Source organism: Amblyraja radiata, chromosome 36 (assembly GCF_010909765.2).
Source record: "Amblyraja radiata isolate CabotCenter1 chromosome 36, sAmbRad1.1.pri, whole genome shotgun sequence".
NCBI classification, from domain to species: domain Eukaryota; kingdom Metazoa; phylum Chordata; class Chondrichthyes; order Rajiformes; family Rajidae; genus Amblyraja; species Amblyraja radiata.
In genome coordinates, this window is record NC_045991.1 from 9,305,958 (window position 1) to 9,322,674 (window position 16,717).

General features: G+C 52.2%; 1 protein-coding gene across 1 annotated transcript; it reads right to left on the minus strand.

Moving 5' to 3' along the window:
• Positions 1-1,050: 1,050 nt before the first annotated feature.
• On the minus strand, positions 1,051-16,431 carry LOC116966219 (negative elongation factor E-like). Its single transcript, XM_033012364.1, has 5 exons — positions 16,280-16,431; positions 14,493-14,520; positions 13,816-13,885; positions 11,737-11,882; positions 1,051-1,092 (listed from the first exon to the last, which is right to left on the minus strand). Exons 1-5 carry the CDS (start codon positions 16,429-16,431, stop codon positions 1,051-1,053), a joined length of 438 nt encoding a protein of 145 aa, XP_032868255.1.
• Between the last annotated feature and the right edge of the window lie 286 nt (positions 16,432-16,717).

Sequence of the window (16,717 nt, forward strand, 5' to 3'; positions counted from 1 at the left end):
TGTCACCCACCATTTTGTGACTGCACTTTCACTTCACCAAACTGTAGTGTAACCCCTCACCTTCAGAAACACCACACTGTCTTTTTGATCCATCTGTTGCTGCAACTTTAAAAGTTCCTCCTGAATGGATTTTAAATTCTCTTGAATGTTTCCAAGATTTGTCTCCATTGTATTTAGAATCTTCCTCTCTTCCTCCCGGATATCTGCCAGTGTGCGCTGCTCTTTCTCAGTGAGAATCTGGTGCAGTTCAGCATACTGGGATGTGATCTTGGACTGAAGGTTGTGTGACTGTTCCTATGAAATAAAAGGTGAAGATTAATATATAATGTCACTGGTTGTGTTTCCTCACGACTTTAACGGTGACATTTGGCCTGTGCATGTTTTATTTGCTTTGGCATTTCAATAGTTTGTCTAATGTAGACAAAAATGCTGGAGGAAGTCAGCGGGTGATGCTTGAGACCCTTCTTCAGACTTCACGAAATGTCGTGAGGGTAATGTTATAACCCATCAATCCTCTACCCCCAATACAATTCCCTGCTGCCTATTCCTTTTCACCTGCCCATTAATTCCCATTTATCCATCCACCACCCACTTTCCCAGGGATTATAACAGTCACAGATTGACCATTGAACCAGCGTGTGTTGGGGACGTGGAAGGAATCCGACGCGGTCACAGGGAGAAGGCATGAACCACACGGGCAGCACCCGAGGTCAGGATCGAACCCGCTCACCAGAACTAGGAGACAGCAGCACTACTTGTGTCACTGCGCTGCCCTATTATTACACGCATCACAGGGATCAAATCTACACAAGATCAGGAAATCGAAACTTAAAAGCCTCACCAGAACTCCAGAAATCTTCTGTTTCTGTTGCTGCTCCATTCGCTGGATCCCTGATTTCTTTTTTGTAAGAGACTGGATGGAAGATTTCGTCTGATCCTGGGATTGTGATTGAAAATCAGAGAATAAAAGTGTTAGATTATAAAGATGGAATTAAACAATGATGCGATCAAAATCGGTTTGCTTTTACCTTGTAGGTTTCAACAGCTTCTTTAACCGGCAGTGAAGTTGTGAGACTTGTGATTCCCGCCCATCTGCACAAATCACACAGATCAGCTTCTTGTCAGTTTCACAAAACAGCTTCAGTTCTTCCTGATGTTCCTCGCACTGAAGTTTACTTTCCTTCTCTGTCCGATTAAGGCTCAGTGTTCGAGCTTTCTCAGACAGTCTCGCCGAGGCCCGACTAACCCTGAGGGTGCGGTCTGTAAACTCCTCTCTACATTCCGGGCAGGAGTTTCTCTCCTCCCTGTCCCAACTCTGTGTGATACAGGAGCGGCAGAAGTTGTGCCCACACTCCAGTGACACCGGATCGGTGAAGAAATCCAGGCAGATGGGACAAAGTATCTCCTCGGTTAAACTCTCAAACCTGTCTATGGAAGCCATTTTAACATTTGATTTTAACCATCCACTTCCTGGTTTAAAACGCATTCCCATTCGCTGAAACTGCTGACACTGCGCACGCAGCCGTCTCGGGGAATGAATGTGATTCGGCTGCAAGTGTTCAGTGTGAAGATGCAGAAACATGGAACTGCAGATGCTGCTTCACAACAAAAAGGCACACAGTGCTGGATGAACTCAGCGGGTCAAGTAGCACCTCTGGAGAACCTGGACAGGTGATGTTTCGGGTCTGGATCCTTCTTCAGACTGATTGTAGGGGCGGTGGGTGGGAGATGGAAGAAGGATGGAAGGAAGGGGGCAGGACAAAGCCTGGCTGGTAATAGGTTGACACAGTTGAGGGGGGAGTTGATCGGCAGACGGTTGTACAAAGTCCAGAGATGAAAGACAGAAAATGTGTGACAAAATGATCGAGGACCTGCGATTTGTGTCCTGATCTTCAAACACTCAAAAAGGAAGGAGACAAATCCACCCGCGGAAACTATGGAGGGTTCTTCTCCCGCTCTCTACCACAGGGAGGGGTCAGTTACACATTAAACTGTCGTGAATATAGACGGAAGCGGAAAGTAGCGCTTGGGACAATATAAGGCAGGATAAAGAGCTGGGAAAACTGCAGAGTAGATTCACGAAGCTGGTGCCAGGATTTGAGGGCCAGAGCGAAAGGGAGAGGTTGGGCAGGGAAGGATGTATTAATTGGAGCGCCGGAGGTTGAAATGCATGGGAACAAGAGGTGACTGGATAGGGTGAATGCACAGTCTTTTACCCGGAGTAGTGGAGTCGGGAACTAGAGGACACAGGTTTGTGGTGAGAGGTGCAAGATTTCATCGGAACCTGAGGAACAATATTTCCACACAGAAGGTCGTGGGGAAATGGAACAAGCTGCCAGAGGAGGTAAGTCAGGCTGGACAACAACGTGTGGACGGGCTTTAGGACCCGGGGGAGCCCGGAGCTGTGGAACAATCAATGAAAGGGGCGGGGCAAGGCTGAGGGGAGGCGGAGCTCAGCCCCGTCAATCACAGCCCTGACCAGAAAGCCGATGTCATTTGTAATCAGCTTCGGGTAAATTTCATTCCCTTAAACTAAAGTTGTTCCAGTTAAATGGGTGATTGGAACGTGAGTCTGACCATAAAATGCCAACAAAAATACAGAAAGCGTTGTCGGCATTCAGCAGGTCGGGCAGTGTACAGTATCTGGAGAGGGAAGGGTTAATATTTCTGAGGTAATATGGAGCAGCAGATTGAACCGCTGCCTCACGGGGCCAGAGACCCGGGTTCGATCCTGACCATGTTCACTGTTCGCAGCGTGCACATTCTCCCTGTGACCGCGTGGGTTTCCTCCGGGTGCTCCGGTTTTCTCCCACATTCAAAAGACATGCGGGTTTGTAGGGTAATTGGCCCTCTGTAAATTGCCCCAAGTATGTTGGGAGTGAACGGGAAGGTGGGATAACAGAGACCAAGTGTTAATTGGTGATCGATGGTCGATGTGGACTCGGTGGGCCGAAGGGCCTACTTCCATGCTGTATTTCTAAAGTAAACTAAGCTCCACTCTGGTCAGAAAATCAACCTTGCACTGCCGCTCAACAGAGAAAACAAGACGTCATCAATACTGCACAGGAACAGGCCCTTCAACACACAATGTCTAGCTTATGGAAGGACCATTCAGAAGCCTGATAACAGAGGGAAGGAGGCTGTTCCTGAGACTGGTAGTACGCGCTTTCAAGATTCTGTACCTTCTGCCCGAGAAGAACAGTGAGAAGAAGGAATGGCCGGGGTAGAACAAGTATTTGATTATGTTGGCTGCTTTTCCATGATGAGGGATGATCTTATAAGAGATGTAAAAAATCACGAGAGGAACAGATCGGATAGACGCACAGAGCCCCTTGCCCAGAGGAGAGGAATCAAGTATCAGAGGACATCAAGTCAAGTCAAGTCAAGTCAAGTCAAGTTTATTTGTCACATACACATACAAGATGTGCAGTGAAATGAAAGTGGCAATGCTCGCGGACGTTGTGCAAAAAGACAAACAACCAAACAACCTATAAACACAATCATAACACACATATACCTTTACATAATAAATAATGGAAGGAAAAACGTTCAGTGGAGTTAGTCCCTGGTGAGATAGGCGTTTACAGTCCGAATGGCTTCTGGGAAGAAACTCCTTCTCAACCTCTCTGTTCTCACCGCATGGCAACGGAGGCGTTTGCCTGACCGTAGCAGCTGGAACAGTCCGTTGCAGGGGTGGAAGGGGTCTCTCATGATATTGTTGGCTCTGGAGTTGCACCTCCTGATGTATAGTTCCTGCAGGGGGGCAAGTGAAGTTCCCATAGTGCGTTCGGCCGAACGCACTACTCTCTGCAGTGCCTTCTTGTCCTTGGCAGAGCAATTCCCAAACCAGATGGAAATGTTCCCGGACAAGATGCTTTCCACCGCCGCTGCGTAGAAGCACTGGAGGATCCTCGGTGACACTCTGAATTTCCTCAATTGCCTGAGGTGGTAAAGGCGCTGCCTTGCCTTGGGACGACTGCCTTGCCTTGCCTTGGGACGACTGCCTTGCCTTGCCTTGGGACGACAGATGGCGCAATGGGCTAAGTGTTCGGCTGGTGACCGGAAGGTAGCCGGTTCGAATCCCGCTTGGAGTGCATACTGTCGTTGTGTCCTCGGGCAAGACACTCCACCCACCTTTGCCTCTGTGTGAATGTGTGTGAATGTGTGTGAGTGATTGGTGGTGGTCGGAGGGGCCGTAGGCGCAGAATGGCAGCCACGCTTCCGTCAGTCTGCCCCAGGGCAGCTGTGGCTACAGAAGTAGCTTACCACCACCGAGTGTGACTGAGGAGTGAATGAATAATGCGATATAAAGCGCCTTGAGTATTAGAAAGGCGCTATATAAATCCCATCCATTATTATTATTATTACTCACGAGCGCTGAGGCACGTGAAGCCCATGTCGTATCCTCGGAGATGTGGACTCCCAGATATTTAAAACAGTTCACCCTATCCGCAGGATCCCCATTTATCCTCAATGGAGTGTACGTCCTCGGATGATGTGCCCTCCTAAAGTCCATGATCAGCTCCTTCGTTTGTTTATGTTCAAGAGGAGGCTGTTATCCTGGCACCAGAGTGCTAGACCAGCCACCTCCTCCCGGTAGGCCTTCTCATCATTGTCTGAGATCAGGCCCACCACCACAGTGTCATCAGCAAACTTAATTATTGAGTTGGAGCTGAACCTAGCCACACAGTCATGTGTGTACAGGGAGTACAATAGGGGGCTGAGGACGCAACCCTGGGGCGATCCTGTGCTCAGGGTGAGGGACTTCGATGTATTCCCTCCCATCTTGACTACCTGGGGCCTGGCGGTGAGAACGTCCAGGACCCAGGCACACAGGGAGGTGTTGAGCCCCAATTCCATTAGCTTCCCGGCCAGTCTGGTGGGGACTATCGTGTTGAAGGCTGAACTGTAGTCTATGAACAGCATCCTCACGTAGCCCCCCTTCTGGCTGTCCAGATGGGAGAGAACGGTGTGCAAGACCTGGGAGACCGCATCGGCCGTGGATCTGTTCGGGAGGAACTGCAGATACATAGGTTTAAGGTGAGGATGGAAAGGTTTAATTAGGAACCTGAGGGGTAACTTTGTTCACACAATGGGTGGTGGGTGTATGGAATGAGCTGCTGGTGAAGGTAGATGAGGCGAGCACTATCGTAACGTTTCAGAAGCATTTAGACAGGTACATTGATAGGACAGGTTAGAGGTATGGGGTACAAACGCAGGCAGTGCAGGTCGGTTCAAGAATCTAATGGTTGTGGGTAAGGAGCTGAGAATGGGAGCTCTATTAATCAGTCTGAAGAAGGGTTTCGGCCCGAAACGTCGCCCGTTTCCCTCGCTCCATAGCTGCTGCTGTACCCGCTGAGTTTCTCCAGCATTTTTGTGTACCTTCGATCTTCCAGCATCTGCAGTTCCTTCTTGAACGCTCTAATGAACCTGTCGGTTTTGTTGACGGCCACATAGAACCAGAACAGTTCCTTCAGCCCACATCAGACTGCAATGCCTCCACCGTATGTGCCTCGACCACCACTCCAGCAGCGCGTTCCAGGCACCCACCACCCTGTGTGATAAAACATGCCCCTTGAAAGATCCCCCTACTGTACTAAAATCTACGTAAAATCTCCCGTCATTGACTTTTCCACGCTGGGAAAATAGCCCTGAATCATTCCAAGCCGAGAGCAACCCGGCGAGGGGCAGCCGAAAACGAAGGGGGACCAGGCGCGAGTGGCGCCTGCTGCCTGGTGCGGCGGGGCCTGGTTCACCGCTGCGGGGAAATATAGACTGTTCCATGAACTTCTCGCCCTAGTCGGCGCCCACTTTACCGCCCAGGTCAGATCTGTATTTTACCGGATTGCTGGCAAAAACAAGGCATTTCACTGATCCGAGGTACATTGAACAATAGAGTATGATTGTTTGAGAAAGAACTGCAGACGCTGGAAAAATCGAAGGTAGACAAAAATGCTGGAGAAACTCAGCGGGTGAAGCAGCATCTCTGGAGAGAAGGAATGGTTGACGTTTAGGGTCGAGACCCCTTCTTCATTACAGTGCCTGGTATTGAAGTGCTGTTATCACCCTTCTTCAGACTGGTATGGGGGTGGGGGAGGGGCGGGAAAAAGAAAGGAGGAGGCGGAGACAGTGGGATGTGAGAGAGCTTGGAAGGGGAGAGGCCAGCAAGGACTACCTGAAATTGGAGAAGTCAATGTTCATACCGCTGGGGTGCAAACTACGCAAGTGAAATATGAGGTGCTGCTCCTCCAATTTGCGGTGGGACTCACTCTGGCCATGGAGGAGGCGAGGTCTGTATTTTACCGGATTACATGCAAAAGCAAATCATTCCACTGTCACGATGTACACGTGACAATAGAGTATAATTGAATTCAAGTTTACATATGAGATTATTAAATTAAAATCGAGCGTATAAGAAGGAACTGCAGATAGACACAAAAAGCTGGAGTAACTCAGCGGGACAAGCATCATCTCTGGAGAGATGGAATGGGTGACGTTTCGGGACGAGGCCCCTTCTTCATTGCAGTGTCTGGTATTGAAGTGATGTTATTGTGCAGAGTCTGAGACCAAGCGTAGGCTTGGCGATCGTTTCGCCGACCACCTCCGCTCGGTCCGCATTAACCAAACTGACCTCCCGGTGGCTCAGCACTTCAACTCCACCTCCCATTCCGTATCCGACCTCTCTGTCCTGGGTCTCCTCCATGGCCAGAGCGAGCACCAGCGGAAATCGGAGGAGCAGCGCCTCATATTCCGCTTGGGGAGTCTGCATCCTGGGGGCATGAACATTGAATTCTCACAATTCTGTTAGCCCTTGCTGTCTCCTCCCCTTCCTATCTCTCCCTTAGCCCTCGGGCTCCTCCTCCTCCTTTTTCCTTTCTTCTCGCCGCACCACACCCCCCATCAGTGTAAAGAAGGGTTTCGGCCCGAAACGTTGCCTATTTCCTTCGCTCATTAGAGCTGCTGCTGCATCCGCTAAGTTTCTCCAGCATTTTTGTGTACAGACAAATTACAACGTTTGCACGCGTTTTAACGTTTTTCCACGAGTACTCTCTGGAACGATAGGTGATGAATGTACAGAAACCTAAGTCGCCGCATGAATAAATAACACTATTATATGTACTGATACTGACCATGTGTGAATAGCTTGCACGGTTGTTTGTTTGTTTTGTCTGTCTCTGGGTCTATAGGGAGGTTGCACGAAAGGTCACTGGGTCATAGGGCTCGACGCACGGAGCCGCTAAATACAACTGGAAGACATCCGTCACTTCCGGTATATGTTATTAATGCTAGAAACGCTACTTTCCCACCTGTTAAAAATCGCCAAAATGTTGAATTTTAGCGCTGAAAAAAATTGTGGGAGTCGGGGATAGTGTGGAACATGGTAAACATGGAGAATATTGGGAAATATCGCGTTTGCTCACTGCATTTCATCAAGTAAGGCATTATTTGTGTTTTTTCTTGATTCCTTTGGTATCTAAAAATTCTCAGAAGTGATAAATCTGGCTGTAAATTTTCTTCAGATGCGTTTTCATTTTGTATGTAAAAACCCACGAGAACTATGGACGATTAAAAAAAAATTAGAGCCAGATTTATCACTTCTGAAACTTTTTAGATGCCAAAGGAATCAAGAAAAAACACAAATAATGCCTTAGTTGATGAAATGCAGTGAGCAAACGGCCAATGTTCGCCTGGCACTCTGTCTGTTGTTGTACCTTCAGCTCCCGCTTCTATCCACCGTCATTTCTCCTCACATTTGGAATTCTGAAGTTGGCTAAATGTCTCACACGCTTATCCAGATTTCCATAATTATTTACAGCGCAAAAATGGACAAATTCAGCGGTGGGGTTTTAACGGGCCCGCTACGCTGGAAACAATGGTCAGCAAAGATTTTATAGCGGAGCAAGATAGGCCACTCCTGCGAAATGCAATGGGTTGATGTGTAGTAGCTATGGAGGGGATCCTGGGCATTTCCCCCGCCCATTTTAGTAACCTGAGCCTACCTGACCCGACCCGACTCGCAGTGTATTCAATGTTGCGGGGCAACAGTTTGTGTGTGTGATATAGGGTTAGATTCATAATTCTGTCAGTTCATACTTCTTGTCAAGAAGAAAATATGACTCTGGTAATTGTCTTTTTTAATGTTTTTTAAATCATTTCTTTTTAAATGGCTCACAAGCAGTGTTTGAGTTGATCTTGTAGTAACCGGAACCGACCCGACCAGCAGGGTAATTGACATTTTTTGTGTGTGATATAGGGTTAGATTCATAATTATGTTAATTCATGATTCTGTTAATTCATGTTAAAGAATAAAATGTTTATAAACACACATACATGAATGTGATATAAATGTATAGAATCATATAACACACACAATTATATTTCTTCTGATCCAATGATGAACTTTATTTCAGACCAGACAAGGGACATTAAATAAGAAACATTGTAAACCTCCCCGCAACTTCACACACACTAGGCCTTATGCCCCCCCCCCTCAACTCCCCTCTCCCGCACTCCCTCGCCTGCCCCCTCACATGCCCCTCTCCCCGGGCCCCACACACACCCCATCTCCCCGGGCCCCACACACACTCCCTCTCCCCGGGCCCCACACACACCCCCTCTCCCCGGGCCCCACACACACTCCCTCTCCCCGGGCCCCACACACACCCCATCTCCCCGGGCCCCACACACACCCCCTCTTCCCGGGTCCCACACACACTCCCTCTCCCCGGGCCCCACACCCCGCATCCCCTCTCCCCGGGCCACACAGCCCCTCTCCCCGGGCCCCACACCCACCCCCTCTCCACGGGCCCCACACACTCCCTCTCCCCGGGCCCCCACACCCCGTTCTCCCCGGGCCCCACATCCCCTCTCCCCGGGCCCCACACACACCCCCTCTCCCCGGGTCCCACACACACCCCCTCTCCCGGGCCCCACAATCCCCGGGCCCACACTCCCTCTCCCCGGGCCCCACACTCCCTCTCCCCGGGTTCCACACACCCTCTCCCCGGACCCCACACTCCCTCTCCCCGGGCCCCACACTCCCTCTCCCCGTGCCCCACTTCCCCTCTCGCTGCATGGGAGGGAGAGAGTGAGAGAGGGGGGGGATGTGAGAGGGGGAAAGGGGGAGTTGAGTCAGAGGGGGGAGAGAGAAGGAGGGGAGGGGGTGAGAGATGGGGGAAGGGGAGAGAAAGATGGGGGGGAGAGGTGGAGGGAGAGGGAGGGGGAAGGATGAGGGCAGAGAGGGAAAGGGGGATTATCTTTTGTGTGATTGCAAAATTAAGGTAGGTTTTAGAGCAATTATATTTTCTCCTCCATATGAATAATATCAAACATTTGGAACTGCTTTCTTTTCCTTGATAACAATACTGTAAAATATGTATTCCATAGTTTGCGACTTTCATTTTGCATCATATTTTTAATGTGCACACACTAACAGTCGAACAGTAACAGGCAATCAAATCAACACACAAAACATTTTCTAAAAAAATGTGTGCTCCTTTATAACATTTTACATAACATTTTACAGTACAACTTGATTATTAAAACAAGGACAGCTTCAATTCGTGATTTTAAAGAAATGGATACAACAATGATCCCAATCATCCCATTCCAACCGATTACTCTTGACTCAACCAAAATTATTTCTGAAATATTGGTCATAAATTTAGTGCAAAAATTGCTCCAAAATAAGGCGCAGAATACACCAGAGATCATCTGAATGCACTGAGATTCCAGGGCCCTTAAGCAGGCTCTGGACCCCTGCCGCAAGGGCCTTTCAGCTTCGCGCTTGTAATATGCGCTGCGTGCACTTATTTCACATTACATTTTTGTAATCCTGCCATGCCACCCCCATTTTGAAAAGCTTCGTACGGGCCTGGTGTCTAATATTTTTGACACTGTCATAAGCCTTTCTTACATATGCTGTCACAACACACTGTAGTCTCTAAACAACACTTCAATAATTTTCCTTGCCCTCCATTTTAGAATAATAGTGTTTTAAGCCGATAACTCGACACTAGCACTGGCAATAAATAAAAAGCGCAGCTTTCCTGCCCGTGTCTCATTGGCCATGTTCGGCTGCACATCGGTGTGAAACTGGTATAATAATAATAATAATAATGGATGGGATTTATATAGCGCCTTTCTAATACTCAAGGCGCTTTACATCGCATTATTCATTCACTCCTCAGTCACACTCGGTGGTGGTAAGCTACTTCTGTAGCCACAGCTGCCCTGGGGCAGACTGACGGAAACGTGGCTGCCAATCTGCGCCTACGGCCCCTCCGACCACCACCAATCACTCACACACATTCACATACAGGCAAAGGTGGGTGAAGTGTCTTGCCCAAGGACACAACGACAGTATGCACTCCAAGCGGGATTCGAACCGGCTACCTTCCGGTTGCCAGCCGAACACTTATCCCATTGCGCCATCTGTCGTCCCATCTTCCTCTCGTCGTGGGGGTGGCGGATTGGGAGGGGCCTCACAAGTGGAATAGCCTCTTCATCTAAATGCGGCCCTGCTCGTCCTAGACTCGACCACTGGTGGAAACATTCTCTCCACATCCACTCTATCCAAGCATTTCACTATTTGGTAAGTTTCAATGAGGTCCACCCTCAACCTTCTAAACTCCAGCGAATACAGGCCCAGTGCCTTCAAATGCTCATTATATGTTATAGGTTCACTAGGTTAATTCCCGTGGATGGCGAGTGTCATATGTTGATAGAATGGAGAGTCTGGGCATGTATACACTGGAATTTAGGATGAGAGGGCATCTTATTGAAACATATAAGATTATTAAGGGTTTGTACACGCTGGAGGCAGGAAACATGTTCCTGATGTTGGAGGAGTCCAGAACCAGGGGCCACAGTTTAAGAATAAGGGGTAGGCAATTTGGAACGGAGACCAGGAAACACCTTTTCACACAGAGAGTGGTGAGTCTGTGGAATTCTCTGCCTCATAAGGCGGTGGAGGCTGATTCCCTGGATGCTTTGAAGAGAGACCTAGATATGGCTCTTAAAGATAGCGGATAGGGAGAAGGCAGGAACAGGGTACTGATTGGGGATGATCAGCCATGATCACATTGAATGGCGGTGCTGGCTTGAAGGGCCGAATGGCCTACTCCTGCACCTATTTTCTATTGTCAAGCTGGAAAGGGTTCAGAGATGTTGCCAGGACTAGAGGGTGTGCGCTGTAGGGAGAGGTTGAGTAGGCTGGGTCTCTATTCCATGGAGCGTAGGAGGATGAGGGGTGATCTTACAGAGGTGTACAAAATCATGAGTGGAATAGATCGGGTAGATGCAGAGTCTTTTACCCAGAGTAGGGGAATCGAGGACCAGAGGACATAGGTTCAAGGTGAAGGGGAAAAGATTTAATAGGAATTCGACAGGTAACTTGGACACTCTGAGGGGTGATAAAATACTCCTGACCCAGGGTAAGGTGAGGTGGGGAGGGGGTGGCGAGGGGGAGGAGTGTGGGGAATGGTGGAGAGGGGGAGGAGGGTGGGGAGGGGGAGTGGAGGATGGGGGAGGGTGGGGAGTGGGAGGGTGATAGCGAGGGGGAGGAGGGTGGGGTTGGGTGGGGAGGGTAGTGAAGGGGAGGGGGGAGTGGAGTGGAGGATGGGGAGGGTGGTGAAGGGGGAGGGTGGGGAGGGGGGAGTGGAGGATGGGGAGGCAGAGTGGGAGCATGTCATGTGGGTTGTAAAGCCACATCCACTACAACATGCACTCTCTCACCTTGAGCTTCCCCTCCAGGGTGTGTGAGCGCTTGAAGCCGGAGTTCTTGTTCTCGGCTGTGATGGCACTGATGGCTCCCGTCTTCACCAGCTTCTTGGCCTCCACTGTGGCCGTGGCTGTGTCAGTCAGCGACTGGTCGTACAGCGCTGGGCGGTGGGGGGGGGAGTGAGGCTGAACACCAGTTAGCGTGGGGCGGGGAGAGGGGCCGCTGTGGGCGGGAGGGAGGAGGTTGGGGGAGACACACAAACATCTTTTAAATAACTCGAAGGGCCGAATGGCCAATCCTGCACCTATTGTCAAGCTGGAAAGGGTTCAGAGATGTTGCCAGGACTAGAGGGTGTGAGCTATAGGGAGAGGTTGAGTAGGCTGGGTCTCTTATTCCATGGAGCGTAGGAGAATGAGGGGTGATCTTATAGAGGTGTATAAAATCATGAGAGGAATAGATCGGGTAGGTGCAGTGTCTCGTGCCCAGTGTAGGGAATCGAGGACCAGAGGCCATAGGTTCAAAGTGAAGGGGAAAAGATTTAATAGGAATCTGAGGGGTAACTTTTTCACACAGAGTGGGTGTATGGAACAAGCTGCCAGAGGAGGTAGTTGAGGCTGGGACTATCCCAAGTTTAAGAAACAGTTGGACAGGTACATGGATAGGGCAGGTTTGGAGGGATATGGACCAAGCGTGGGACTAGTGTAGCTGGGACATTGTTGGCCAGTGTGGGCGAGTTGGGCCGAAGGGCCTGTTTTCAAACTGTATCACTCTATGACAGGCAGCATCTGTAGAGAACATGGATAGATGATGTTCCACAGAGTGCTGGAGTAACTCAGCGGGTCAGGCAGCATAGAAACATAGAAACATAGAAAATAGGTGCAGGAGTAGGCCATTCGGCCCTTCGAGCCTGCACCGCCAATCAATATGATCATGGCTGATCATTACCAACTCAGTATCCTGTACCTGCCTTCTCTCCATAACCCCTGATCCCTTTAGCCACAAGGGCCACATCTAACTCCCTCTTAAATATAGCAAATGAATTGGCCTCAACTACCTTCTGTGGCAGAGAATTCCAGAGATTCACCACTCTCTGTGTGAAAAATGTTTTCCACATCTCGGTCCTAAAAGATTTCACCCTTATCCTTAAACCATGACCCCTTGTTCTGGACTTCCCCAACATCGGGAACAATCTTCCTGCATCTAGCCTGTCCAACCCCTTAAGACTTTTGTAAGTTTCTATAAGATCCCCCCTCAATCTTCTAAATTCTAGCGAGTATAATCCGTGTCTATCCAGTCTTTCTTCATATGAAAGTCCTGACATCCCAGGAATCAGTCTGGTGAACCTTCTCTGTACTCCCTCTATGGCAAGAATGTCTTTCCTCAGATTAGGAGACCAAAACTTTACGCAATCCTCCAGTTGTGGTCTCACCAAAGACCCTGTACAACTGCAGTAGAACCTCCCTGCTCCTATACTCAAATCCTTTTGCTATGAATGCTAACATGCCATTCGCCTTCTTCACTGTTGTTCTGGACTTCCCCAACATCAGGAATCTCTGGTGAACATGGATAGGTGATGTTTCACAGAGTGCTGGAGTAACTCAGCAGCATCTCTGGTGAGAAGGAATAGGCGACTTTTCGAGTCAAGACCCTTCTTCAGACTCATGTCAGCGGAGGGGAGGGGGGGGGGGGTGGGGGGAGGAGGTCAAAGAAATTATGTAGTCGGGGACAGTAAGACTAGTGGGAGAACTGGTAAGGGGGAGAATATGGAGAGAGAGGGAAAGCAAGGGCTATCTGAAGTTAGAGAAGTCAATGTTCATGCCGCTGGGGTGTAAACTACCCAAGCGAAATATGAGGCGCTGTCCCTCCAATTTGCGCTGGGCCTCACTCTGACAATGGAGGAGGCCCAGGACAGAAATTCAGGATTGGGAATGGGAGGGGGAGTTGAAGTGCTGAGCCACCGGGAGATCAGGTGGGTTAAGACGGACTGAGCGGAGGTGTTGGGCGATAGCGTTCGCCGAGCCTGCGCTTGGTAGATGGACTGAGCGGAGGAGTTGAGCGTAATTCAGCGAGGAGGTCACTGCGAGGTCACCAACAGCGATTGATGCCTCCCTGGCTGCTCTGAGCTCCTGAACTCTGCTTCTTGAAGGCCAGCAGCGCTTTCTTCTGCAAACAGAACATTCCTGGTTAGGTACCGGGAGCCACAACGACCCTCTGTCACCTCCCCCCCCCCCACCTCTCTCACCCCCCATCTCTCTCACCCCCCCCCCCTCTCACACCCCACCCCTCTCTCACAGCCCCCCATCTCACATCCCCCTCTCTCGCACCCCCCCCCCCGTCTCACCTCCCCCTCAAATGTCAGATATTCACCCCACAGACTTCCACCCTCACCCCCCAGCCCACCCCCGCCCAACTCCTTCCCCCTCGTCACCCCATTCTCCCTCCCCTCCATCCACCTGCCTCTCCCTTTCCTCCATCGCCTCTCCCTCCATCCACCTCCCCCACTATCCTCCCTCCCCTCCATCACCCCCCCCTCTCTTCTTCCATCACTAGCCTCTCCCCTCCCTTCATCCCCCAAATTCCTCTCTTCCCAACCCCCCCCATCTATCTCCTCGCCCCCATCACATCACAACATCCCCACCCTCCTCTCTCCCCTCCCCCACTGTCACCCCCTCACCTGTTTCCTCAGCGTGCTGTACTTTCTCCTCTCTCTCTCTGTGCCCACTCACCCCCCTCTCTCTTCCCTCTCCCCTGCCTCTCTCCACCACCCCACCTTCTTCCTCATCTTGTTCTCTCTCCATCTCACCCTCCTCCACTATGCCCCCTCTCTCCCCCCCACCGTGCCCTACCCACTCTCTCTCTCCCACTCCTCCTCTCTCCCCCCCCCACTCTCCCTCCCCCCTGTCCTCCACCCTCCTCACCTCTCTCTCTCCCCCACCTTCTTCCTGTTTGCTGTACCCCCCCCTCTCCCTCTCTCTCTCCCCCCACCCCACCTTTTTTCCCTCAGCTTGCTCTACTCTCTATCTCTCCCCCAAAGTCAATTGTATTTGTCACAAGCACATTAAGGCAGTGAAATTACCCCCCACCCTCTCCCTCCCCTCCTCCACCCTCTCCTCTCTCCCCCAAATTATGTGCTGTAAAAATAAAATTGACTTGACTTCCCCTGTGTTTTCTCTCCCCCTCACCCCCACCCTCCTCCCCTGTCTCCCCCTCCCTCTCCCCACCCTCCTCCCCTGTCTCCCCGTCCCTCTCCCCACCCTCCTCCCCTGTCTCCCCGTGTCTCTCCCCACCCTCCTCCCCTGTCTCCCCGTGTCTCTCCCCACCCTCCACCCCTGTCTCCCCCTCCCTCTCCCCACCCTTCTCCACTGTCTCCCCCTCCCTCACCCCACCCTCCTCCCCTGTCTCCCCCTCCCTCACCCCACCCTCCTCCCCTGTCTCCCCGTGTCTCTCCCCACCCTCCTCCCCTGTCTCCCCCTCCCTCACCCCACCCTCCTCCACTGTCTCCCCTCCCTCTCCCCACCCTCCTCCCCTGTCTCCCCCTCCCTCACCCCACCCTCCTCCCCTGTCTCCCCCTCCCTCTCCCCACCCTCCTCCACTGTCTCCCCTCCCTCTCCCCACCCTCCTCCCCTGTCTCCCCCTCCCTCACCCCACCCTCCTCCCCTGTCACCCCCTCCCTCTCCCCACCCTCCTCCCCTGTCTCCCCCTCCCTCTCCCCACCCTCCTCCACTGTCTCCCCGTGTCTCTCCCCACCCTGCTCCCCTGTCACCCCCTCCCTCTCCCCACCCTCCTCCACTGTCTCCCCCTCCCTCTCCCCACCCTCCTCCACTGTCTCCCCTCCCTCTCCCCACCCTCCTCCCCTGTCTCCCCGTGTCTCTCCCCACCCTCCTCCCCTGTCTCCCCCTCCCTCACCCCACCCTCCTCCACTGTCTCCCCTCCCTCTCCCCACCCTCCTCCCCTGTCTCCCCCTCCCTCTCCCCACCCTCCTCCCCTGTCTCCCCCTCCCTCTCCCCACCCTCCTCCACTGTCTCCCCCTCCCTCACCCCACCCTCCTCCACTGTCTCCCCTCCCTCTCCCCACCCTCCTCCACCGTCTCCCCCTCCCTAACCCCACCCTCCTCCACTGTCTCCCCGTGTCTCTCCCCACCCTCCTCCCCTGTCTCCCCCTCCCTCTCCCCACCCTCCTCCACCGTCTCCCCCTCCCTAACCCCACCCTCCTCCACTGTCTCCCCCTCCCTCACCCCACCCTCCTCCACTGTCTCCCCTCCCTCTCCCCACCCTCCTCCACTGTCTCCCCCTCCCTCTCCCCACCCTCCTCCACCGTCTCCCCGTGTCTCTCCCCACCCTCCTCCCCTGTCTCCCCGTGTCTCTCCCCACCCTCCTCCACTGTCTCCCCGTGTCTCTCCCCACCCTCCTCCACCGTCTCCCCCTCCCTCTCCCCACCCTCCTCCACTGTCTCCCCGTGTCTCTCCCCACCCTCCTCCCCGTGTCTCTCCCCACCCTCCTCCACTGTCTCCCCGTGCCTCTCCCCACCCTCTCCACTCCAGCATCTTCCTCATCTTGCTGCGCTTTCTGTGCATCATCGCCGCCGCCTCCTCGCTCGCGCTCCGGGGAAAACCGCCATCGCTGCTGCTCCGCTCCCCCGATGATGTCACCGACACCGGAAACGGCGGGACGGCCATCTTTGTAGCGGGCACGTCTCATGGAGGCGGCCATCTTTGGTGCAGGCACTGACGTCACGGAACTGATGGAGATTTGGCAGCAGGAGAATTTCTTCACCGTCGGCACCTTGATGAAGGGCGGCCATCTTTGTTAGGGGCACTAATGTCCCGGATCCCCAGGGGAGGCGGCCATCTTTGTTAGGGGCACTAATGTCCCGGTGAGGAAGAGCCTATCCTGGACTGACTGGACTCTGGTCCTGTACACGGGGGGGAATGGAGGAGGACTGGCCAAATTTTTGTGCCTTCCACCACAGTGATGAATGCTGTGGTGGATGTTTGTG

Excerpts from the sequence above, each read along its gene's own strand:
- LOC116966219 (XM_033012364.1), bottom strand. The coding sequence starts at position 16,431 with ATGGCCGCCTCCATGAGACGTGCCCGCTACAAAGATGGCCGTCCCGCC. Across the intron at positions 14,521-16,279 it reads GATGATGCACAGAAAGCGCA|ATGGAGAGAGAACAAGATGA; the intron begins GCAAGATGAGGA and ends GAGGAGGGTGAG. Across the intron at positions 1,093-11,736 it reads CCCTGGAGGGGAAGCTCAAG|ATGGGCGGGAATCACAAGTC; the intron begins GTGAGAGAGTGC and ends TGATTTGTGCAG.